At 34.7% G+C, this 23,465-nt stretch overlaps 4 protein-coding genes across 6 annotated transcripts; 2 read left to right on the top strand and 2 right to left on the bottom strand.

The window, feature by feature from the left end:
- Positions 1-957: 957 nt before the first annotated feature.
- LOC18043736 (potassium transporter 5) lies at positions 958-4,305 on the bottom strand. Its single transcript, XM_006438859.2, has 8 exons — positions 3,878-4,305; positions 3,558-3,783; positions 3,184-3,435; positions 3,031-3,081; positions 2,639-2,899; positions 2,379-2,546; positions 2,028-2,282; positions 958-1,926 (listed from the first exon to the last, which is right to left on the bottom strand). The coding sequence occupies exons 1-8, from the start codon at positions 4,025-4,027 to the stop codon at positions 1,019-1,021; spliced, it is 2,271 nt and encodes a 756-aa protein (XP_006438922.1). The 5' UTR covers positions 4,028-4,305; the 3' UTR covers positions 958-1,018.
- Positions 4,306-4,587: 282 nt separating this feature from the next.
- Positions 4,588-8,092, bottom strand: LOC18043737 (methyltransferase-like protein 13). Of its 2 annotated transcripts, XM_024185838.1 has the most exons (9): positions 7,714-8,092; positions 7,201-7,314; positions 7,022-7,090; positions 6,870-6,889; positions 6,689-6,741; positions 6,416-6,446; positions 6,245-6,326; positions 5,742-5,874; positions 5,241-5,348 (listed from the first exon to the last, which is right to left on the bottom strand). In XM_024185838.1, the coding sequence occupies exons 1-9, from the start codon at positions 7,895-7,897 to the stop codon at positions 5,333-5,335; spliced, it is 702 nt and encodes a 233-aa protein (XP_024041606.1). In that variant the 5' UTR covers positions 7,898-8,092; the 3' UTR covers positions 5,241-5,332. The 2 variants fall into 2 exon arrangements, with proteins under 2 accessions (XP_006438924.1, XP_024041606.1); XM_006438861.2 differs by lacking the exon at positions 5,742-5,874 and having other exon boundaries at positions 4,588-5,348.
- A 1,672-nt stretch (positions 8,093-9,764) lies between these two features.
- On the top strand, positions 9,765-10,465 carry LOC18043738 (metallothiol transferase FosB; the record flags this gene model as incomplete). Its single annotated transcript, XM_006438862.2, has 2 exons — positions 9,765-10,106; positions 10,358-10,465. Coding segments are annotated over 2 exons (450 nt in total), but the record flags the coding sequence as incomplete, so codon positions are not given.
- Positions 10,466-13,754: 3,289 nt separating this feature from the next.
- On the top strand, positions 13,755-22,258 carry LOC18043739 (protein transport protein SEC31 homolog B). 2 transcript variants are annotated; one of them, XM_006438863.2, is made up of 22 exons: positions 13,755-14,295; positions 14,886-14,943; positions 15,065-15,187; positions 15,590-15,686; positions 15,809-15,845; positions 15,952-16,057; positions 16,144-16,201; positions 16,466-16,563; positions 16,711-16,830; positions 17,348-17,390; positions 17,646-17,755; positions 17,847-17,974; positions 18,081-18,639; positions 18,747-18,839; positions 19,394-19,579; positions 19,665-19,878; positions 20,060-20,160; positions 20,275-20,439; positions 20,669-20,803; positions 20,894-21,173; positions 21,306-21,544; positions 21,667-22,258. In XM_006438863.2, exons 1-22 carry the CDS (start codon positions 13,979-13,981, stop codon positions 21,760-21,762), a joined length of 3,363 nt encoding a protein of 1,120 aa, XP_006438926.2. In that variant the 5' UTR covers positions 13,755-13,978; the 3' UTR covers positions 21,763-22,258. The 2 variants fall into 2 exon arrangements, with proteins under 2 accessions (XP_006438926.2, XP_024041137.1); XM_024185369.1 differs by having other exon boundaries at positions 20,275-20,430.
- The last annotated feature ends 1,207 nt before the right edge of the window (positions 22,259-23,465 follow it).

Raw genomic sequence — 23,465 nt, forward strand, 5'->3', positions numbered from 1 at the left:
GGTGATGTCATCTATACTTTAAATTTATAAACTACATGACCCACATAATTTTGTTTACCCAATCGTGTTATAATACTTTGTTAATTCACGGGTGTATTATTAATTTTTAATAACTAGTAGTTTGAATACAACGAAACTAAAATAAAAGCATCCACACCTGTTATATGCACACATAATGTAACAATATAATGAAGCCTGCCAACTCTAGCGAAAATAATTCGGCAATTAATCTTATTATTGGCACAAAAGACCCAATTCCAAGGAACCATTATTCTACTTTCACGGTTAAATTCAAATCCAAAAGAATAATGATGTTTTGTATGGAAAAGAGTATAAATTACAAAACATTAAAAAACAAAAAAAAATTTGATTTATAGTGAATTTTTTTTTATTATTGTTATGTAGTGTAATTTTTTTTTTTAATCCTATAATGATGAGATGCTACTTTTATGTTATTTTTTGCACTTCTATATATCATTAGTGAATCCAAAACGACCGCAATCATACAGCAAGTAAGCTCGAATTCCAGGGACTTTCTCAAACATACAACAAAATTACTTGTTTTGTACTTCAGGAACATAAACTTGCCCTTCATACTTGCACCACCTATCACACAATTTTTGCACGAGGAAAACTTGAGAGCTTGAATTGCTGCCATTGCCAAGCCTCCAAATCTTTGAAATAAGAAGAGGCCAGCCAGCCAGCCAAGATAGCACCCAAATTTCCAAGCAATCCTATCTGCACTAAAAGAGGAGACAAGCGCATCTGTTTGTTAAACGAGGCATAAAGATATATTCAACAAATTTGCCTTGGTGCCTCCCACGTCGGATAATAGCGTCGATATATGTAGCAGAAAAATTGCAGAATTAGACCAATAAACAGTAAATTGCAAGACTTGAGTTTCTAATTGGTAAATTATTAATATAAGAATATTCTAATTTACATATACATTCACCATAAGGCTTACAAGTCTATCAAACCAACTGCATCTGCATAGGTGCATATATAATGAAGTGATCTAAAGCTCATAAGTCATTCCCACTTTAACCATGCGCTTGTGAGGAATATCAAACACTGTCTCACTTCCTCTCAAATTTTTCTTCAAGAAATTGAAGGCATAATTTATCATAAGCCTCTTCCCAATTCCAGCTCCCTCGGCTGCAACCACTTCATTTTCACCAATCAAGTGAACAGCTCCAGCTTCCCACGCTTTATCAACTGCTTCAATATCTCTTTCCAGTGCCTCTTTTTGCACCCCATGGATGGTATCCTCGTCCGAGTCGTGAGCAGACTCCTGGCTCTGTGGAGAGAACTTGTAGTCATCTCTAATGAACTGCTTCAAATTTTCAACAAGAATTCTCTCGAAGGGCTCTTCCTGATCTCGTACATCCATGTAACCATATCTTCCAACACAACGATACATATTAAGCTCCTTTGGTTCCACTCTACGGAAAATGAATCGTTCATCTGCTGGAACCTTGCTAATAGGTAGAGATTTGATGGAGACGAAAACAAGGACCGAGTGCAATGCAGGTACATTCTCCACATAATGCTTGAATATAGGAGGGATGCCCTGAACAAGCTCAGAGTAGAACAAGGCAAGTCCAGGAATTCGACAAATGTTTGTGTTAGCAGCTATATCATTTATCCTTCTCGGTGAGAGTTTGTGCTCCACCTCATAAAAATACTTCCTTCGATACACATTGTTCCAAACATACATTATAGTCATTAGAACCGCAGCAAAGATCAATGGCAAGTATCCTCCTTGATCAAATTTGTAGAGAACTGAACTTAAATAGATGAGCTCCACAGAACCAATTATAAGAACATATGAGATTACATAAAGTATGTTGGATTTCCAAATCATTATCATGATAAGTACCAGATAGGATGATGTCAATGTCATTACAAACACCACCGCAATCCCTGCATTAGTATGATTACTAGCAGATTGAATATTGTGCATGATTTAGTTTTGTGAGTGAATAAAGCAGGAAATTGAATTATTTGAGTTGTCGATTAATTACCGTATGCATTGCCAATCTTTACGGTTGTCCTGAAACCCATAGTAACTCCTATGCAAGCGAGCATGAGTAGGTAATTGACTTCGGGAACGTAAACCTGTCCTTCATACTCAGACGAAGTATGTACGATTTTGACATGAGGGAAACATCCCAGTGCAAGGGATTGCTGGATTATGGAGAAAGTTCCTGAAATTAGAGCTTGACTTGCTATGATTGCTGCCAATACCGCCACCACGAACATTGGCCAGTACACAGGACCTGATAATTATTTCACCACACACCCATATATGTCACTACTTGATCAAAAGATAAAGAAGCGAGGACAATAAAAAATGAAAAAAAAAAAATCTTTACCTGGTACAGACTTGAAGAAGGTATCCGAGACAAGATCAGGATGCTTGCGAAGGAAGGAAGCTTGTCCGGTATAAGCCAAAATGAGAGCTGGATAGACCACACCGCAGGTGCTTATTCGTATCGAGAGAACTGTGAAGTGGCCAACATCGGCGAATAGTGCTTCCGCCCCTGATTTAAAAATAAATAAATAAACAAAAAGCTTGGAAGATTGCTCAAGGTATTATTTAATTACTTTATATACTAATGGCTGGAAAGAGTACCTGTAGTGCACAGGATAATGCCACCAAGGGATATCCAAGCAGCTTGCTGGTTGTTTCTGAAATAATCAACGATGTACCTTGGGTTTAAAGCTTTAATTACTGTTGGATCATAGTGTATAATATTGTAGATGCCAATTCCAGCAATGAATGCGAACCAAACAAGAAGTATTGGAGCAAATGTGTATCCCACTTTGTCCGTTCCAAGCCTTTGAAACAAGAAAAGGCAAACCAAGATAGCTGCTGATATCCAAACAACCCTATCTGTTTAAGAAGAGGAGGCAGGCAAATCTTAGTAAACATATCATGTGAAATCTGTTTAGGCCACAAGATTGCCCACAACAGCTAGGAGGTGAAGGCACAATATTACTGTTTCCAGTTACACGAGAAAGTACCTTCTGTCATTGCAGAAGTGGCTTCCTTGATGCCTCCCACAGCTGATAAGACTGCCCTTTATGTTAACAGCAATAACAACAGCATGAGAGTCGCTATTGGATCGATGAGTTTAAAATTTAACATGATGAATCAAAGAGGTTGCGCAAATTAACCTGAGATACAAGGAGTTAGAACACCATCCCCGATGAGCATGGAAGTACCGAGTAAGGTGGCAAAGAATAAGAAAAACTTGGCAACCCGACTGTTCTCAAGCTTGGACTTGAGACTCGACGCCATTCTAGAGTGTTTATTGCCCGGCAACTCAAGCTGGAAATTGGAAACATTGCTGTCCTCGGCTTGTTGACTCGGAACCAAGCTCACATTAGCGTATCGGCATATCAAAGAGTAGAGAGCAAATGTCCCACCTTCATAATGTATATATCTCATCATCACACTTCAAATAAAATTACACATCCTCCTTTTGATCTTACTCTTATCTTATTTATATCGATTAAGGAGAATAAATATGAATTGATATCTATCTTACCATCACCATTGTCGTTGGCATGCAGGACGATGAACACATACTTGATGAGAGGGATCAAAGTGAGTGTATATAGAATCAATGAAAGCACGCCCAGAACATCATCTGCATGGTTGATTCCATTAGGAAAAGTGCTCGAGAACACGTACAGGGGCGACGTACCAATGTCTCCATACACTATGCCAATGCTTTGGAATGCTAGTTGCAGTATCACCGACCACTTCATAGCCTTGGAAACAAAAGAGGAAATTGAAACAAAATTATATAAATTTGAGTTAGTTTTCAAGAAATTAATAAAAGTTTATTGGGTTCCAGCCGATCACCTTTGAGCTACGGCCATGGTAACCGGAAACCGCACCGGATTCGAGGTCTAATGAGTCATATCTTTGTGGCAAAAGCTTATTTCCTTTGACATTATCCTGGGAAAGGGCAACCTGCCTCTCTCCCGATTCCACTCCACCGGAGCCAGACATTACTCAAAACTGATCAACTGACATTGGAGTCAGAATCAGCGTTTTTATACATATGGAGAAACTAATTAATGGTGTGAGCTGTGGCCTATAAGCAAGAAATAGTCTTGCTATTTTGGAAAACGATAATAAATTTACTGATCCATAATTGGAAGGTGAAGATACACATACATAGAGAATTCTGAAAGACACTGAACCAAGAAACCAACCAAACGCGATAATCTATGTTCACATTATGCAGGTTATAAATGAATTACCCGCGTACTTAACGAGTAAGACATTTTTCTTAATTAGAGAAATAGTTGGTGGTGATAACTTTCACTTAACACACGAAAGACCTTGAGAGTCTATCAATACGTACGAAAGAAATGTGTAAATTTGTTTAATGCATACGATTCCCACCTGTTTTTCTTAGTTTTTTTTTTTTAATATGGAATGGCCTGTTTATTTATGGACCCTCAAATCTTAACAATATCAAACCTAATTACCTGCTTAGTTAGAGATAGCTTTGTTATATAACACAACTTCAGATACGGATGTCTCCTTACACACTGCACGCGGGCGAAGGGAGGAGGGAGGACTTAATTAATGAATGCTTTGAAATACGAATTCGCTGAGGAGAAGAGACTGATTCGAATAGGCTGGTATAGGTTACAACGGCTGTGAAAAGGGCCCCTCTCTATTTCTCTCTCATTTGTTTTGTCAGTAGCGGTAATGTCAATTATGTAAATTACAAATTCCACTAATTCAATCCAAAACTTTGAAATCTTTAAATATTCAATTCCAAGGATTCACCATATTGGCTTAAATGCTAAAACTATTAAATCAAAATAAACTTCAATATTAACTCCCGACAAGTAATCAAGTCTGAATTTACTTAACTAATGTTGTCTCTCTGGTGGGGATTCATCATCTCGATTCAATCTTATTTTTCAAATCCTAAAACTAAATGAACAAGTTGGAACATAAAGATAGAGTAATACTTATCTCACAAACACTGTAGGAATGCCTAATACTAGTTCCGGGTTGTACAAGAGGAGACTAATGGTACAGATCGCGAGGATACATGTTGAAGTTTGTTAAGCCAAGCACCTGGGAGCTTCATTGAAACGTGTTCCCTATAAAATATCACCTTTCAATGTATAGCTGGGTATATGATTTTCATCCATATCATTCATCTTTTTACACACGTATATAAAGTGAGAATCTGGATCTTCCAAAACAAATTCTGCTGGAAGTTGGCCGTCATCAGTGATGGGAACAGGTTCCAGAGATGATTTCATCGAAGAACTACAGCCTCCGGGCTTTTCAAATCCTGGTCTTGCTGCAAACAAATGAGAAAACTGATTGTTAAAACATAAATTAAGATTCCTTTCCCTCAACCAAGAATAAATAAATTAACCAAAAAAAAATCATAAATTGAAGGCAAGACAGAAGCATAAATCTCAAGGTACAACAAATCCAAGGACACCACGAGCTACTTGGAATTCATTTCCATTTCCTCAATGACAAAATCATCCATATTAGTCCTCCCATGTAATGGCAAGAGCCCTCGTAAAAGTGGTGCCCTATGTGTACTTGTCACTGGTGAAACCAATTAGGAAATAGAATAAGAAATCCTGTCCAAAACTCAGACTCCAAAGATCTGAACTCAAGACCATGAAAAGTTGGGATTGGACTCCTACATCTTGCAATTCACTTCGACAAAACCACATACCGATCTCCTCGTGCACATGTATATTTGATATGAGTGGCGGTGTTTACCAACCAGATCCACAGCCATGTATGGTGATGGATCTCGTAGGTGCTTCCACCAGTCCCAAAGACATTATACGCTGTCTTAAATCTCACTTCCAGAATTAAAAAAATTAAAAATCAAAATTCTAGTAGGACTCCTTGAAATGAGCAAAAACAGAAACAAACTTTAGATTTTAGAATAAGATATCAACATATACATCAATCAAGTTGATCTCATTAAATTATCTGAATTCCATTCGCTTAAAATATAAGATTCATTGGATAATATTAAGCAACAAGTAGAATTATAACCTAAAGATGAATTATATGTATATGTATATTTGTGTGTGTGTGTATTTGTTTCATTTAAAGGATGATTTATCTAAAAGCACTAAAAGGTTCAGATACTCTCAAGTGATTAAAATCCTTTTGAATTGGTTGGTGAAAGAATATGAACAGCCAAAGGGGAAAAAGAGAACTTACCTATTATGTACAGTTCAATTTTCCAGTTGTAGACCTTCCATTTCAAATGAATCATCCTTGCTTTCGGGTCACCATAGGTTATCTGTTGACCGCAAATTTGAAACAAATCACATATATACAATGAAGTAAAAAATTACCGAAATAACGTTAATTCTCTAGGGGAATCGTTACCAACATATATATCCCTCTGGGTTTAAGAAGCCTGCAGGAGAAAAAAGAATGAAATTTAGCTTAAGATATAGCAATTGAAGACACACAGATTTGATGAAGACTGGGAGAAACAGTCGAAAATGAATACACCTACCCCTTCCCAGGAACACAATATAACGAAACCAACAATGAGATTATTCTAATTTTAGGATTAAGAAAAGTGAACCTTTAACATTATTGACAGTACAGATCAAGATCATCATAATTACAACTTCTGGTAATTAAGTCTACAACCTGCTCACTTCTCCCAGCATCTGAGAAGCACTAATCGGAGCATTGGTCCCACACTGGAAATCACAAGCATCAGGAAAGCATCAAAAAAACACAAAATCCTTATCTAGAATGGGGTGAAATATATGAAGTTGCTAAAAAATGAGTAGAAGCAATCGTAAGAAGATTTGTATACACATCGTACCATCAAAGAATCAAGAGTTCCTAGATTTTGGATAGGGAATCCACGAGTGAAGATTCAGCCGCAAAACAAGGTATCACCACATACCAAAAACTAACTTAACATCAATGTCCACAACTTAAAAATAAATAAATAACACAAATTTAAAGCCATACCTTTATCAATAACAGCATCAAAAGACTCGTCTTCAAAGAAGCTCATATCCCTAACATCCATTTGCAGGTCTGTTGAGATTGATAAAGAAAACAAACACAAAAATAGCCGTGGTTACTTCAGAGAAAGGGGAAAAATAATGTAACAGGAAATAGTAAAAATGTTTGTAAAAAGAGGGTACATTTTAGCTGAGGGATTTCCTCATATTTCATTTTCATCATGTCGATAGCCACTGAAGAAATATCAATGTTCACTATATCTTCATATCCATCCTTCACCATGTCCTCTGACATCACTACAAAGAAATTCAAGAACTTTCCATTGCAAGCACGATTCATAAAACAGTATCGAGAAAATATTAAAGATTTAAACTATCCAATAATTAGATAACATCTCATATGTGCTATTCCAGATTTGCAAGAATCCAACGGTCTAATTAATTCAAACCCTAGACTCTCAGAAGAGAATTCGCAATCACAAGCAAACTCCAATTCCTCCCCATTTTCCCGCGTTTTCTTAGCAATCAAACAGGACAGTAGTGGAAAGCAATTCAAATATATTATTTTTTAAAGAAAAAAAATAACAGCCGCGACCAAACAAACAGAGAAATTAAAAGAAATAAATTAAAAAAAGGGAACAACAAAGACAAAGTAGAAGAAACAGAAAAAGAGGTACGGAGTGGAGGAGAAATTACGGGCATTGCCACAGCCGACCATGAGGACGCGAGAAGAAGTGGGGATATATTTGCGAACAAAAGGACGGAGAGCAGAGTAACGCTGGTACCAATCGAAGGAGCCGCCCTCCTGCACGTATCGCGCGTTCCAGTAGAGGGCGTCGCCATAGTTGTATGTGTTGCAGCTCGACACGTCCCTGTACATGTTTGATTTGGTTGGTTTGGGTGAATCGTCAAGAGTGCGAGTGAACAGACAGCGGAGGAAGAGGCTAGAGAAACAGAACAGAAGTGATGTGATGTGTGATGCTGAGTGCGCGCGTGGTACGTGCCGTGCGTGTTGGTGAGTTTTGTTCGTGTTTGGGTTTGGTGGTGGGTCTCGAAGTGGAAATGGTTGCTGTTGTTGTTGTTATTGGTACCTGGCACTAACAAAGTAACAAACCTATTAATACGATGAAGTCAACTCAAATAAAAAGACGTACAAATCTTATGTAGCCAGGTAGGGCCGCGAAGGACTGATTTCAAGAAGTTAAAATTAATTTCAGTATTTAGTAAATTTTTTTAAGAATTATTTTTTTATAAATTACTTCATTATATTATACATTTTGAAAAGTAATAAAGAAGTAGTATTTTAAAATCTGATTTTAGAAATTACTTTTATATTTAATGCAGTTTTATATATATCCTAACATATATTTTAAATATAAAATTATCCTTGTTTATTAATAAATAAAATCATTAACTTTAAAGAAATTATTATTATTAACCATATTGAGAAAATAAAATAAATAATAATAAAAATAAATTTTATTTTAGTTATCAATTTTTTATGTACATAATAAAAAAATATTTTATGTATATTTTTATAAATATTTAAATAAATTTTGTTTAATATTATGTTCAATTTAGTCATTTATATTATTACAATAATTTAATAGTAAAATTTACCAAACACATAAACCATTTTTATAATCCATAACACTTTTAGAAATAAATTCTACTAATCATTTAACCGATTATCTTCACTACTGATTATTTTTACAGTAAAGTTAAGAGTATCACCAAAAGACTTTTTAAATGTTTATTTACTCACATATGTGGTAAATAGAAAAGTGGAAAAAAATTCGTCATCTCCCAAAAGACTCTTCGAATAAAAATATATTCATATTATTTTTATCAAATTTTTTTTCTTCACCAAAATAATAACAATTATAATACATCTCTCCTTTCAAGAGCGAGAAGATAAAAAAATAATATAATACTAAAATTAAAGGCTCCAAAAGGCTTTAAAAATAAAATTCTTCGAATAAGATTGTCCTTTTCTCTCTTCTATGACAATCTCATTTCAAGAATTTCATTTCCAAAGTCTTTTGGAATACTTTTTATTTATGTGACTCTTCAAATGAGAAGTAAATATTGTTTGAAGAGTTTTTTAATGATGTTTTAATAGCAATTATTTTAAAAAATATAGCATTACTAAACTCGTTCATAATGGCCAATAAATCACTTTAAAATAGAAAAAAATTATGAAATATTTCAAATTAGAAGTGAGGCATTGTTTATGGATTTCTTGGAGTTTTAAAAGTAATCGGTAAATATTATAAGTATTGTTTTATTTTGTAATAATTAAAATAAATTGTGTTATACTTTATAGTGCTTCAAATTTGAAACTTTTTATGATTTTTTAATACGATCGTATTTTTAAAAGATGTATTAACGCCGACACTAGAAATATGCCGCTAAAAACATATTATGAATATATTAAAAATAAATTTAAAAACAAAAAAAAAAACCCCCACTGTAGGAGGTAAGCCATGCACCGGTGACTACTGGCCTCAACAGAAAAGGCCTGCTTGTCATCACGGGACAGGAGGACAGGCGTCCCTCGGTAAAAACTCACACGGCAGATTAAGCACTTCATGCATTCCGCCACGTGTCATCTTGTATGTCTATTCCTCCACGTGCACGCGGCGACCTTCCTCCTAGCAGCTAATAATACAAATATATAGGTGGATCCGAACGGACTCTCAAACGTTGTTGCTAGCTGCCACGGTCAGTTGATGAGTTGACTGACAATAATGGAGGAAAACAAAGAGGCCTGTAAATCGAATGGAGAAACGAGAGTAAACAAAGAGGACAATAACAAGAAAGAAGCTGATGAGAAGGAACCTGAACTTCCTTTAATGTCACTGAATCACGTTTCAAGACTCTGCAGAAACGTCGAGGATTCTAGTAATTTCTACACCAAAGTTCTTGGCTTTGTCTTGATTGAGCGACCTCCGGCTTTCGATTTCGCTGGCGCCTGGCTGTTCAATTATGGAGTTGGAATTCACTTGGTGCAGTCCAACAACGAAGATAAGTTGTCTCCACCTGATTCCGCCCACTTAGACCCCACGGATAACCATATCTCTTTTCAGGTACCATACCTTGAACCAATTAAAATAATATAAGTTTTAATATATTACATTATAAAACATATTGTATTAGAGTTTCCTTTATCTTTCAATTTATGTTTGAGTTTACTACACACACATATATGTACAGTTTAACTAATACGCGTTTCACCTTTTTTTTTTTTTTAAATTTCGTTTTTGTTTGCTGTTGTTTGCCATTGTGTAATATATATATATATCACATAATACGTACGTATGTGTTGGCATGCATGCAGTGTGAGAACATGGAGGCGATTGAGAAGAGATTGAAGGAGTTGGACGTCAAGTATATTAAGAGGACGGTGAAGGATGATCAAAGAAAAATAGAAGCAACTGATGAATGATAAATTTACATTATTATAAATACAACGCGCCACAAAAGATATTGGGTAGAAAGTAAATGAAATAAAATAAAAATTAGATGTGAATCAATCACCTTATCGACAGCTGCTAAGAGTCTTTAATCGACAATTTTTTAATCTTTTTTAAAATACAAAAATATGATTATTATTAGATAGACGTGTGAAATTTTAACTTTAAATGAGTTTATATTCTATCTGATTCGTCTAAGCATAGTTCTCAGACAATTTCAGTCCAACTTGAAATACTAACTAGGCAACCCAAGAGGGGGGTGAATTGAGATTTTAAAAATTATCCTAGGCAAACCACACAACAATTTAATCTAATGCCTTAATAAATTCGAAAACAATAAATTCAATCAAGCACAATATTAAAAGAGTAAGGGAAGAGAAAACGAACACAAGGATTTTTACGTGGTTCGGCTATCCCCGCCTACGTCCACGCCTCCAAGCACACCGGGCTTGAGGATTTCACTAAGCTAGCCTCCCAAGGCTTCAACCGCTTACAATTGACTTCCAAGGTGTCAATGGACCTTTACAACAAGAGATTATCCCCAATCTCTTAACCCAAGTGTATCCCAACACTTACAATCTTTTAACTTGATTTTACAAAAAAGATTACAAATGAATCTCTCACACACAATGTGTTTGATCACAAGTGAAAGCTCAATGTGTGAATGAATGAGATGAATACAAAGATTTAAAGCTCAATGAAAGTTGTATTCTCAATATTTTGCTCAATGATGATCGTTGGAATTCTTCTTGTTTGAATTGGATTGAGCTTATTTATAGTTGGAGCTGAAAAACTAGCCGTTATAGATTGTCTGCACAAAAACGGTTCGCCGTTAACCATTAACGGTTAACCGTTTCGGTCGGTCAAAGTTACCGTTTGGCTAATTTTCAAATAAACGATTAGCCGTTTAGACTTACCCTTTCGCCGTTAATTTCCAGAGACCTGCAAAACAAATTTGGTTTAACCGTTCTCACTAAACGGTTCAAGGTTAGCAAACTGGAAATAATCGGTTAACCGTTTTCAATAAACGGTTCACCGTTAGTTTCCAAAATCATCATATTAACAATACTTTAAAGAACATGCTTTCTGGAAATTATCGGTTAGCCTTTTTAAATAAACGGTTAGCCGTTTGCTACAGTAACCCTCACAGTGCACTATTTTCTAAAATTACAGTTTGATCCCAAAACTTTACAAAACTGTACCATAGCCCAACACGTCATGAAACTTTGCAAATAGGTCCAATTTCAGAATTTCTAAGTAATGCTTTGTTAATCCCAAAACTTTCTGAAATTATGTTATAGCCCAAAATGCTATGACACTTTTCAAATAAGTCCTTCACCAAAATTTCAAGCAATACTTGTTTATTTCAAAGTTTTCAAAATGTTTCAATTAAACCATAAACTTTGAAAAACAACCAATTTCATAAAATCATTTTTCCATTAAATATGAAACATTTATAATGTGAAAATAATGATTTATTTAAAAAGAATAAAAATAATCAATTTCATAAAATCATTTTTCCATTAAATACAAAACATTTATAATGTGAAAATAATGATTTATTTAAAAAGAATATTAAATAATTTGAGCTTAAAAGATTAATCATTCTTAACTTTGTTTGTTATCATCAAAATCAATATTATGGAAACATATAAGTTAACACAACTTTCTTCCTCGCAATGGGTTTTAGTCTTTCGCAATGCTTGACAATCATATGACATATTAGATAATTACTTAACACGTGGCGGTTTGAAAACCATACTGTTTTTTTTTTTTCATTAAGTTTAACGACAACTTATTTCTCTTCTTTCAAACTTCTTATTTTTAATATTATTATTTTAATATGGAAAAATTTTAGAATACATATGATATTTTACATCGGCAGATGATCTAGAATCACTAACTAATATTTTTCATCCTCATATGTAAAAATGCATAAGTGAATGGAGGGCTGGAGATGTTTCTTGGAGAGAGACTTGCAAAGGTATTTTATTCAATTTATTATTTTTGCAGTTTTTAATAAATTAATATTTCTTAATTTTTTATTCTTGAAATTTGAAAGAGGAAAGATGAATTTTTGAAGACGGAGGAAAGGGAGAGAACTGTTCGACTTGTAATAAATTAATTTTTAGGTTTAAAAGTTATTGACATGTATTAAAAAATTATTAGTTAATAGTTCTACATCATCTAATGACATGAAAAATTAAATGTATTATATATTCTCAAGATTATGATTCAGTGCTGAGTTAAGTTTTTATTAAGCACTAAATCAATTATTAGAATTATTTTAAATTTTTATTTATCTTATTTAACTACCATATTGAATCCTTATCCATGTTCTCAACCACTCAAAGAATATTATCGTACAAAGTATAATATAAATGTTTTACTTCGAATTTCTAAGCGTGGCATTATTCTAAATATTAACTAAACAATCTTTTTCTTGTAAGTACTATTTCGTTGGAATCATAATTGAACACAAAAAATGAAACCTATAAATTGCAAACATGGTCATCTTATCCACAGATACTATTAATCCATTATTTTTTTTAACCATTAAAAAATCATTTTAATTTGTTTCTAACCTAAAAAATTGTCACAATTAACCTAAAAACTATTGTTTTGACCGCCAAATTATAAACAATTTTCGCATCTACTAAAAAAAAAAAAAATGAAACAGGGGCAAAATTATGTTGCAATTGTGATATGGTACCATAATTGCAATCGGTCATTGAATCCACAATTGTACAGTTGCATTAGTTGAATTCAATAACTGAAAGCAACTGTGGTGCCGTACCACAGTTATAACATAACTGAACCCATGAAACAGAGAAAAAATATTATTTTTTTCTGTAATTTGTATCCGGTTCATTAAAAGAACAAAATCAACTGATGACGGTAACGGAAATGAAGTGAAAATATAAAATTCAAGATTTTGTAAAAACATAAAATATTCAAAACGGTGGCTATTCCGTCGTTTCATTAATGTAATTTAAACACCAAACCTTAAAATACACACGTCATTATTTGATTCGAGAGGCTGAAATAAAACGCCTGAGTTCGTTTATGGAATAGATAGCCTACGAGTGGTCACACTAATCCCTTGCTACGCTTCGTTGTACAGGTGAGAATGAGACTAATCAGTAACCATTCCCTGTACCCTCGGCTTACAAAACTATCCTCAACGGCTGGGTGCAACTTACAGCCGAGAAAGCGCGAGTTAAAAATAAGCGCAAGTGCATCGTAACACAAGCACCCCCCAAAAACGAAGAAATAAAACAACAAAACACATTAAAATTCCACGACACACTCACTAGGCCAAGGGGAAAAAGAGAGATAGATAAAGAAGAGATCGTGTGTTGGCATTTCCTCTCTTATTAAAATCAGATCAAATTAAATCAGAAACCCCAATAAAATTACAAAACCAAAACTCATTTCTTAGATCCACTCTAATAAACAGATCGAATTGGAGTGAAATTAGTGCGATGGCGTGTATAAAGGGGATTAATAGATCGGCGTCGGTGGCGTTTGCGCCGGATGCGCCTTACATGGCGGCAGGAACGATGGCGGGAGCAGTTGATCTGTCGTTTAGCTCCTCGGCGAACCTTGAGATCTTCAAGCTTGATTTCCAATCAGAGGATCGTGATCTCCTCCTTGTTGGTGAATCGCCGAGCTCGGAGCGATTTAATAGGCTTGCTTGGGGAAAGAATGGATCCGGCTCTGAGGATTTTTCGCTAGGACTTGTTGCTGGTGGGCTTGTCGATGGGAGTATTGATATTTGGAACCCTTTATCTCTAATCAGGTGATTTATGTTTTTTTTTATTGCTTTTGTGAAAAGTTGTAATTTGGTTATTGGATTTGTTTTGTTTACAAATACTGGTACTTTGTGGGTATTTTATGAATTAGGTTAATTGTAGGTGATGATTTGTTTTACTGACGAAGGGATGTTAGAGGCTATGTAGTAATTATTGCACTTGTAAAATTAGAACGAATTGGAAATTTAACTGATTATATGGATCTACTAACTGTAGTTTTGCAATGTCGAGCATTGGAGATGCTTATTCTAACACTAGGAAGTAGAATGAGAATTTCATAAGAAACCACAATATAGTTTCTGTTGTGATTTGTCATGTCAATCTGCTGAATCGGACAACAGTTGATTCTAACTTTTGGAGTCATAAAGATTTCTGATGCTGAATTTGTTTCCTCATGTTTCCGTTTGCTTTTATTTATTGTTTATTTTGGTATTGTCTGTTTATGTCGATAAGGTAGAGTTTAAGTAGTGATAGCTGCATTCTTTTTTTAACCCTAATTGTGTAAATTAAACTGGAGCAGTAGTAGTATATATACTTACGGAATTAATTTTGCTGTCCACCTGTAATTTTTGCTCAGTTCCGGGGAAACTGGTGGAAATCCTCTCATTGCACATCTTTCAAGGCACAAAGGACCTGTGAGTTTCTTTTTTCTGATAAGCCTAGTATTATTTGGTTGTTAGATTTGCCCATGAGATATCTAATGAAGTAATGTTTGGATGGTGAGATTAATTCTTTTATTTTTTTCCCCATTTTCAGGTTCGTGGTCTTGAGTTTAATTCCTTCACTCCCAACTTACTTGCCTCTGGTGCTGATGATGGTGAAATCTGCATCTGGGATTTGTCAGCACCAGCTGAACCTTCTCATTTCCCACCTCTCAGGGCACGTAGCGATCTTTGTTACTCAATTAATATGCCATCTTATACTTGCCTTTGGCTGTTTACCACTTCAAAAAGCTTTTCATTTGACTTTTCTGTGCATATTGAATGTTAACTGGTAGATTTTATTATATGCAAAATTTTATTACAATATGAAGAGGTGTTTGATGAGCATTATCTGCATTTACTATAGTATAAGTTTGATTTTTCCTTTGCTGTTATTGTTCCCCCTCCCCGGCCCCCCAGGTTTGGGATAAAATATATTATTTTACTTTGTGAAGCATCTCTGCCTACAAGTCTGTCCTAGAAATATTTGTTTTCCTGAGACAGAATCTCTCTTTCCTTCCAGTTACGTTTTTCTAAATCTTTCGGGGCATTTGACACGGTTTGTGCAATATTTGCGCAGGGTAATGGTTCTGCAGCTCAAGGTGAAATTTCATTTGTTTCATGGAATAGCAAGGTTCAACACATTTTAGCATCCACTTCTTACAATGGGACAACTGGTGAGAAAAGAAAAAGACATCTGATTTATAAGTTCTCTGAGATTTTTTTTTGGGTCTAGGAATATTTAATCTCTGTGTGTGTTTGTGTGTGTGTATATATATATATATATTTGTTTTCTCAGTGGTTTGGGACTTAAAGAAGCAAAAACCTGTAATAAGGTGAGTGATTTTCATGTTTGCTGTCAAAATTTTCTTATTATTTTTTTCTTGATTATTGTCCAACAGCTTCTTTAAGATAAATTAATGTTCTTATGTTGACTGGCAGCTTCTCAGAGTCAATTAAACGGCGGTGCTCTGTTCTGCAGTGGAATCCTGATGTTGCCACTCAGCTTGTTGTTGCATCAGACGAAGATAGTTCACCTGCTCTGAGGGTAATGGGTTTGCTTTTGCAGAGTCTTTTGTTTTTAGTAGAATTGCTTTGCAAACTATGTGAATGTATAATGATGTTTGCACACAGCTTTGGGACATGCGAAATACAATGTCACCAGTAAAAGAGTTTGTGGGGCACACCAAAGGTATGGCACTCCACAACATGATTCTTTATTGCATATTTATTGATGTTCTACCAATTTATGTATATTCTTGGGATGTTACACCTATGTACTTTCGATTGATGGTCAATTTTTGGCTGGCTTGATAAATATCCTAAGCTTTTATGATGCAACATATCCCCTTTGGCTACTATGCATATGCCTATTGTTACAGCAGTACTATGCTTTCTTGATGTAACTGCACATAGGTTTAAATATCTGATATTTTTACTGCTTATCTGACTCCAGGTGTAATTGCAATGTCCTGGTGTCCAAATGACAGCTCGTATTTGCTCACTTGTGCAAAAGATAATCGTACTATTTGCTGGGACACAGTCAGTGGTGAGGTAAATTTGGTAGTCTTTAACTTGCATTGAATTTATTTGGAATAACTCCTTGTATTTTTATTTTGTTTCTTCTTCACACTGTCAAGAGTAACTCTTTCTGTGTTAACACTTTTCTTTTTTGTTTTTCTTATAAAAATGTTGATGCAGATAGTCTCTGAATTGCCAGCTGGCACCAACTGGAATTTTGACATACACTGGTATCCGAAGATTCCTGGAGTGATATCTGCATCATCATTTGATGGAAAAATTGGAATTTATAATATTGAGGTGTGCTCTATTGTGTTTTTGTAAAGATTTATTTTGTAAAGCTGTTTTGGTTTTCTGTAGCAAATGTTGTCAGAAAAGAAACTATCAGAATGGTGGACATTGATTGAGCGTGGTTCTACTAAAGTCCACTTATTGTTTTCTGAATGCAAACAATGTCGAAGAGTTGTATGGTCATAACCAGCTGATAGTCTTTGCCGCTTGTATCTATTTGGTGAATATATTCGTTTAGGCACTTCATTGGAATGTGTAGATAAGGCTGGCTTTCATTCGATGCATGGCTAGAAAGAACTGATAAATTTTGGTCCTAGGAGAATTGTACAAGCATAGAAATCTTAAAGCTAATTGAAAAATGAGAAATTTGTCATACTCTATTATTATTATTATTATTGTACCTTGTTTACCTTATTTGTTTCCCCTCCTTAACATGGTAGAGATACTGTATTCTCCTTTGATGGTGTCGTCAAAAGAATGTTTTGGCCTTACTTCTCCATGCATATTTATTTCTCTCTTTCTTCAGGGTTGCAGCCGGTATGGTGTTGGGGATAGCAATTTCAGTGCAGGTAATATAGTTCTTTCAACAGTTGTCACGTATTTTGTCATAGAATTGACTACTATAGAGTTTGTGGATTTTCAGTTAGCTTTTAATTCAGAAATCTGTCTCAAACCATAGGATGAAGTTTTTGGCTCCATTGCTATTCTGGCCTTGGCATCCATCTATAAATTTGACTTTCGTTTCTTCACAAGTCATCTGTTGGAGATGCTTTGGAGAATTTTACTTTTGACATCTCTTCTAACATGCTATCCTTTTGATGCAGCACCTCTGAGAGCCCCAAAATGGTATAAACGTCCAGCTGGGGCATCCTTTGGATTTGGAGGAAAGCTTGTTTCTTTTCATCCCAAGTCATCTGCTGGACGTACTTCAGAGGTAACATTTCTGCGAGTTGTCTGTACTCTTCTGCTTTAATGACAGTTTTCATCATCTACTTAATTATCTTCTCCATGTTTCCTTGTTCAAGGTTTTTGTGCATAATTTAGTTACAGAAGACAGTTTGGTTGGTCGCTCATCTGAATTTGAAGAATCAATACAAAATGGGGAGAGGTCTTCATTGAGAGCTTTGTGCGAGAAAAAATCACAAGAATGCAAGTACGTCAGCAGTTCTGAGACATGCAGATTCTTTTCTTCTTCTGTCTAGTGCTTCAAATTAGAAATTGACATATTGACATCTCTCTTCATTTGACTGTTAAAACAGATCTGAGGATGACAGAGAAACATGGGGCTTCCTAAAAGTTATGTTTGAAGACGATGGCACAGCTAGAACGAAGTTGCTTACCCACCTTGGTTTTACTTTACCAACTGAAGAAAAAGATACTGTACAAGATGATCTTTCCCAGGAAGTAAATGCGATTGGACTTGAGGATAAAGTAGCAGATAAAGGGGCACATCAACGTGATAAAGAAGCCACCATCTTTACTGCTGATAATGGAGAAGATTTCTTTAACAATCTTCCAAGTCCAAAAGCAGACACGCCTGTATCAACTTCTGGTAATACTTTTGCTGTTGAGAGTTCTGTTCCTAGTACAGAAGAACTAAAAGAAGAAGCTGATGGAGTGGAGGAGAGTTCGGATCCATCATTTGATGATAGTGTTCAACGTGCTTTGGTTGTTGGAGACTATAAGGGGGCAGTTGCACTATGCATATCTGCAAATAAAATGGCTGATGCTTTAGTTATTGCTCACGTCGGTGGTGCTGCTTTGTGGGATCGTACTCGAGATCAGTATCTTAAGATGAATCGTTCGCCTTACTTGAAGGTAGCTTATGCTCTCACAAAACTGTTAGTCTTTAACCTAATAAACATTGTATTTGTACTATTGTTTATGATTGAACGTTCACTTTGTACTTGCCATTTTGCTTTCAGGTTGTTTCTGCTATGGTGAATAATGATCTGTTGAGCCTTGTGAACTCCAGGCCTCTGAAATTTTGGAAAGAAACACTTGCTCTTCTCTGTACTGTAAGTATTTTAATCACTGGAAGAAGATCTAGATTTGTGGTTGTGTGAGAATAGATTGCCTGCTACATGATGTAGGACATTATTAGAAGATTAATAATGTCCTACATAATTACTTTTTTGCAATTTATTGTTATTTTGTTTCCTCTAATGTTCCTCATAGGATAAATGCCAACAGTAATTGAATATTGGAATGGAATGAAAGTGCCTGACTTGATCACTCACCTGTACTTGGTGAAATGCTTTTAAAGTTCGAGTGCTTATGATATATTACCTATTAGGCTGAATTGTTGGTAAAAATTTCTTGCAGATGATATGATCTACTTGACTTGATACCACTCATACTGCTTTTATTTATACTTGCACAGGCCTATAAATCCTGATTATTACCTTATTAGGTGGAGAAAACAGGCTATCTACCTTATCATGTGGAGAAAACAGGCTGTTATTATTAGTTGTTACTGAAAAAGAATTTATAATGTTTGAATGCTTGAAAATTGGACTTGAGCTTGGAGTTGTATCACTCACTATGTACTTCTTGTCGTCATGATAAGCAGTTCGCTCAGAGAGAGGAATGGACTATGCTTTGTGACACACTTGCTTCAAAACTATTGGCTGCTGGTAATACTCTGGCGGCAACTCTTTGTTATATATGTGCTGGGAACATTGACAAAACAGTCGAAATTTGGTCAAGGAGCCTGGCAGCTGAGCATGAAGGGAAATCCTATGTTGATCTTCTTCAGGTTAGTGTGCAGCTTTTACAAGTATATTCAAACATGTCTTTTGCGTAGAAAGTAATCAATGTTGACATAATATTTATTAATTTAGGATTTGATGGAGAAGACTATTGTCCTAGCTTTGGCAACTGGACAGAAGCGATTTAGTGCAGCTCTGTGCAAGCTTGTTGAGAAGTATGCGGAAATTTTAGCTAGTCAAGGGCTTCTAACCACTGCTATGGAGTATCTCAAACTATTGGGATCAGATGAATTGTCACCTGAACTTACGGTCTTAAGAGATCGTATTGCTCGATCTATAGAACCTGGTAAGGACTTCCGAGGATTTCCTTTTTAGTTAGTTAATTATTTATTTTTTGCATGCCAATAGGTGATCCCATTGCTGGTTTCAGCATAACCTCACTGGAATGAGGTTTATTGTATAGCCTTCTATTTTGCTGCTTACTGCATCAAGTACCTCTGATGGTTTCTTCTGATTTATTGTCCCAGAAAAAGAAGCTGCAGCTATGGCTTTTGAGAACTCTCAACATGCACCAGTGCATGGTGTTGATCAGTCCAAATATGGCATGGTTGATCAGCAATATTATCAGGTGAGTGCAGGTTTTTGTGTAATTTTCTTTTTTTCTAATTATAGTCGCTATTTGATTTTTTCGCTGCCTTGCTTTTGAACAGAACTTCAATTATTTTCTTGTGTCTTGCTATAGGAACCAGCCCAATCGCCATTGCATCAGAGTGTTCCTGGAGGTACATATGGTGACAATTATCAGCAGCCATTGGGCCCTTATAGCAATGGAAGAGGATATGGTGCTTCTGCTGCGTATCAACCTGCACCACAGCCTGGTTTATTCATTCCACCTCAGGCAACTCAAGTACTTTGAATTATTTTTTTCATCTTTAACTCTTTATCAACCTTACTCTGAAAAGGTTTCTCTTGTTATCTGTAACGTTTTTGGCACTCAAAATATAGCCTTTCATTATCATGCACTAGACTTCACTAAGACTTGTCTTGTTTAGTTGTCTATTACTTATCATTTAATGAAAAATGTTCTGTTCAAGTGAGCTTTATGAGTAATTTTGTTTCATCTGTTTTCATTGTAGCCTAATTTTACTGCTTCCGCCCCTGCTCCTGTTACCTCTCAGCCGGCCATGAGACCCTTCATTCCTTCTACTCCTCCTGTGCTGAGAAATGCAGAGCAATATCAGCAACCCACATTGGGTTCTCAGTTGTACCCTGTCTGTATAAGTGTATTCAATTTCCTTTTTTTGGGTCAACGTTGTTCTCTTGACTGGCAGACTGAATATCTCTTTGAATGAATGTTTCAGGGAGTTTCTAATCCGGGCTACCCTGTACCTCCTGTTTCTGATGCACGGGGCTCTCTCCCATCACAAATTGGGGCTGTTCCAGGCCCAAAAATGCCCAATGTTGTGGCTCCCACACCCACTCCTACGGGATTCATGCCCATGAGTGGTTCAGGAGTTGTCCAAAGACCTGGCATGGGATCAATGCAACCAGCCAGTCCTCAGTCAGCACCCGTACAACCAGCTGTAACACCTGCAGCTCCACCACCTACAATACAGACTGTCGATGCTTCAAATGTACCCGGTAATTGTTTCTTCAACTTATTTATGAGATTTAATCCCACTGCTTAATTTGGTAGCATTCCATATGCTGTGATAATTTTTTCTTACGCAGTTATCTTATTAATCTGGCTTGTTTTTGCATGATTTCCTCCAGCCCATCAAAAACCTGTCATCAATACATTGACAAGACTCTTTAACGAGACATCAGAAGCACTTGGAGGCTCACGTGCAAATCCAGCAAAAAAGCGGGAAATAGAAGACAATTCAAGGAAAATAGGTGCTTTGTTTGCCAAGCTTAACAGCGGGGACATCTCTAAAAATGCTGCTGATAAGCTCGTTCAGCTCTGCCAGGCTTTGGACAATAACGATTTTGGTACAGCCCTACAAATCCAGGTAAACCACTGGAAATGAAAATAAGATAATTTTACTTTTGCCGACTATTCCATGCGAGTGTTGGAAAGCTGAAAATGAGATTGAAGCTTCAATTGTTTTTTTTTTCTTTCTGCCTGCAACAGGTGCTTCTTACAACTAGTGACTGGGATGAGTGCAACTTCTGGTTGGCAACATTAAAAAGAATGATCAAGACAAGACAAAATGTCAGATTAAGTTGAGAAATCTTGAAATCCTTGGGAGATTCATCTCAAGTTTGAACATTTTTCACATATTTGTCATACTGGGGCACTGATCCTTAATTCATTGTACACACAAGAACTGCTCCGCAGGTTGCTACTACAGGATTTTGGTTCTTTGGTTTCCTTACAAAGATATTGTCTGGCTTTTACATCTCATGTGCTTTTTCTGGATGCAGTCTAGTGAGGATAGTTTTCAGAACATCAATGATCTCGTAGGTGATTTGTTTTTCAGTTGATATTTTGTAGTATTGAGATAAGAGTTTATTTTTCCCCTTCAATTTTTTTTTTTTTTTTTTGTTTTACTTTCTTTTTGGCCCAACAAAGTCCATTAGTTATATTTCTTTACTTTTCCAAATTGATCTGGTTATTACTGCTACCTTGTTTGATATTTGCATGGGCAACATTTTACCAGCAATGTTATTTTTATGGACGGACTCTGGAAGCCTCAGTAAGAAGCTTAGTGCTGAGTTGACAATTATTTGTGTTAAATATATATATATATTCCTCATCTGATAGTATTTCGAGAAACACTTAAGAATTTTTAATGGCTTATTACATTTTGTTTAATTGAGCCGATTTTTGTGCCGGAATATGACCAAATTTTCAATTCCCGCAGCATAAATCGTTGAATGGAATGGTAGTAGCTTTGAAAATAATTTTACGTTGCTTTTACTTCTTGGGTTAGGGAAGTAGAACTTGTTTATTTTGCAAAATAAAATTAGAATTATGAGGTCCATCATAATTTGGAATGAGAAATGGGAGACTTATTTAGACGGGGAGGTGGGAATGAGAATGAGTCTCTCATTCCTAAGAATGACTATTTTGTTCTTTTTTGAAATTAAAAATGTCCATATTGTTCTATCTATAATTAATTAATATATTATTAACAATAATTATTAATAATTATAAATTTTTAATAAATAATTATAATAATTAATATATAACGATTATAATTCATTCATATATTATTATTAATAATTAATAATAATGTTAATGAATTAATATATTAATATATTATTAACAATAGTAATTATTATTTATAATTTTTTATAAAGTCACAATAATTAATATATTAATTAATTAATCAATATACTACTATAATAATTATATTAACAATTATAATTAATTAATTAATATATTATTAACAATAATTATTAATAATTATAATTTTTGATAAATAATCACAATAATTAATATACATTGTTATAATTAATTAATTAATTAATATACTATTATAATAATTGCTAATATAATTATTTTAATTAATTAATCTATTAATATATTATTCACAATAATATATTGATAATTATAAGTAATTAATTAATTTATAATTTTAATGATTATTAATACAATTATTTTAATTAATTCATACATTATTATTATTATTAATTAGTTAATATACTATTATGATAATTATTAATATAATTATTACTATTAATTAATAATTAATATATTATTAACAATAATATATTAATAATTATAGTTTTTGAATAAATAATTACTATAATTAAAGTATAAAATAATAATTATGACAATAATTCATTAAGTATGTTTTAGTAATTTGTTACAATGTAACTCATATCCGATTCTGATTCCTGAAGGTCAAGTAAATAACTTATTTTTATTTGTATTCTCATTCCAGCTCATTTCGATTATTGACAAGTAAACGCAACATTAAATAA

The sequence above is a fragment of the Citrus clementina genome, unplaced genomic scaffold (assembly GCF_000493195.1).
Source record: "Citrus clementina cultivar Clemenules unplaced genomic scaffold, Citrus_clementina_v1.0 scaffold_4, whole genome shotgun sequence".
Classification (NCBI taxonomy): Eukaryota; Viridiplantae; Streptophyta; class Magnoliopsida; order Sapindales; family Rutaceae; genus Citrus; species Citrus x clementina.

Coding starts and splice junctions, on each gene's coding strand:
- LOC18043736 (XM_006438859.2), bottom strand. CDS start 4,027: ATGTCTGGCTCCGGTGGAGTGGAATCGGGAGAGAGGCAGGTTGCCCTT. Junction 3,436..3,557: donor TGCCAACGACAATGGTGATG/GTAAGATAGATA, acceptor TACATTATGAAG/GTGGGACATTTGCTCTCTAC. Junction 2,900..3,030: donor CACTTCTGCAATGACAGAAG/GTACTTTCTCGT, acceptor CTTCTTAAACAG/ATAGGGTTGTTTGGATATCA.
- LOC18043737 (XM_006438861.2), bottom strand. CDS start 7,897: ATGTACAGGGACGTGTCGAGCTGCAACACATACAACTATGGCGACGCC. Junction 7,091..7,200: donor GGAAATCCCTCAGCTAAAAT/GTACCCTCTTTT, acceptor CAATCTCAACAG/ACCTGCAAATGGATGTTAGG. Junction 6,742..6,869: donor GAACTCTTGATTCTTTGATG/GTACGATGTGTA, acceptor TGTGATTTCCAG/TGTGGGACCAATGCTCCGAT.
- LOC18043739 (XM_006438863.2), top strand. CDS start 13,979: ATGGCGTGTATAAAGGGGATTAATAGATCGGCGTCGGTGGCGTTTGCG. Junction 17,756..17,846: donor CTGCTGGACGTACTTCAGAG/GTAACATTTCTG, acceptor TCCTTGTTCAAG/GTTTTTGTGCATAATTTAGT. Junction 20,161..20,274: donor TTGATCAGCAATATTATCAG/GTGAGTGCAGGT, acceptor GTCTTGCTATAG/GAACCAGCCCAATCGCCATT.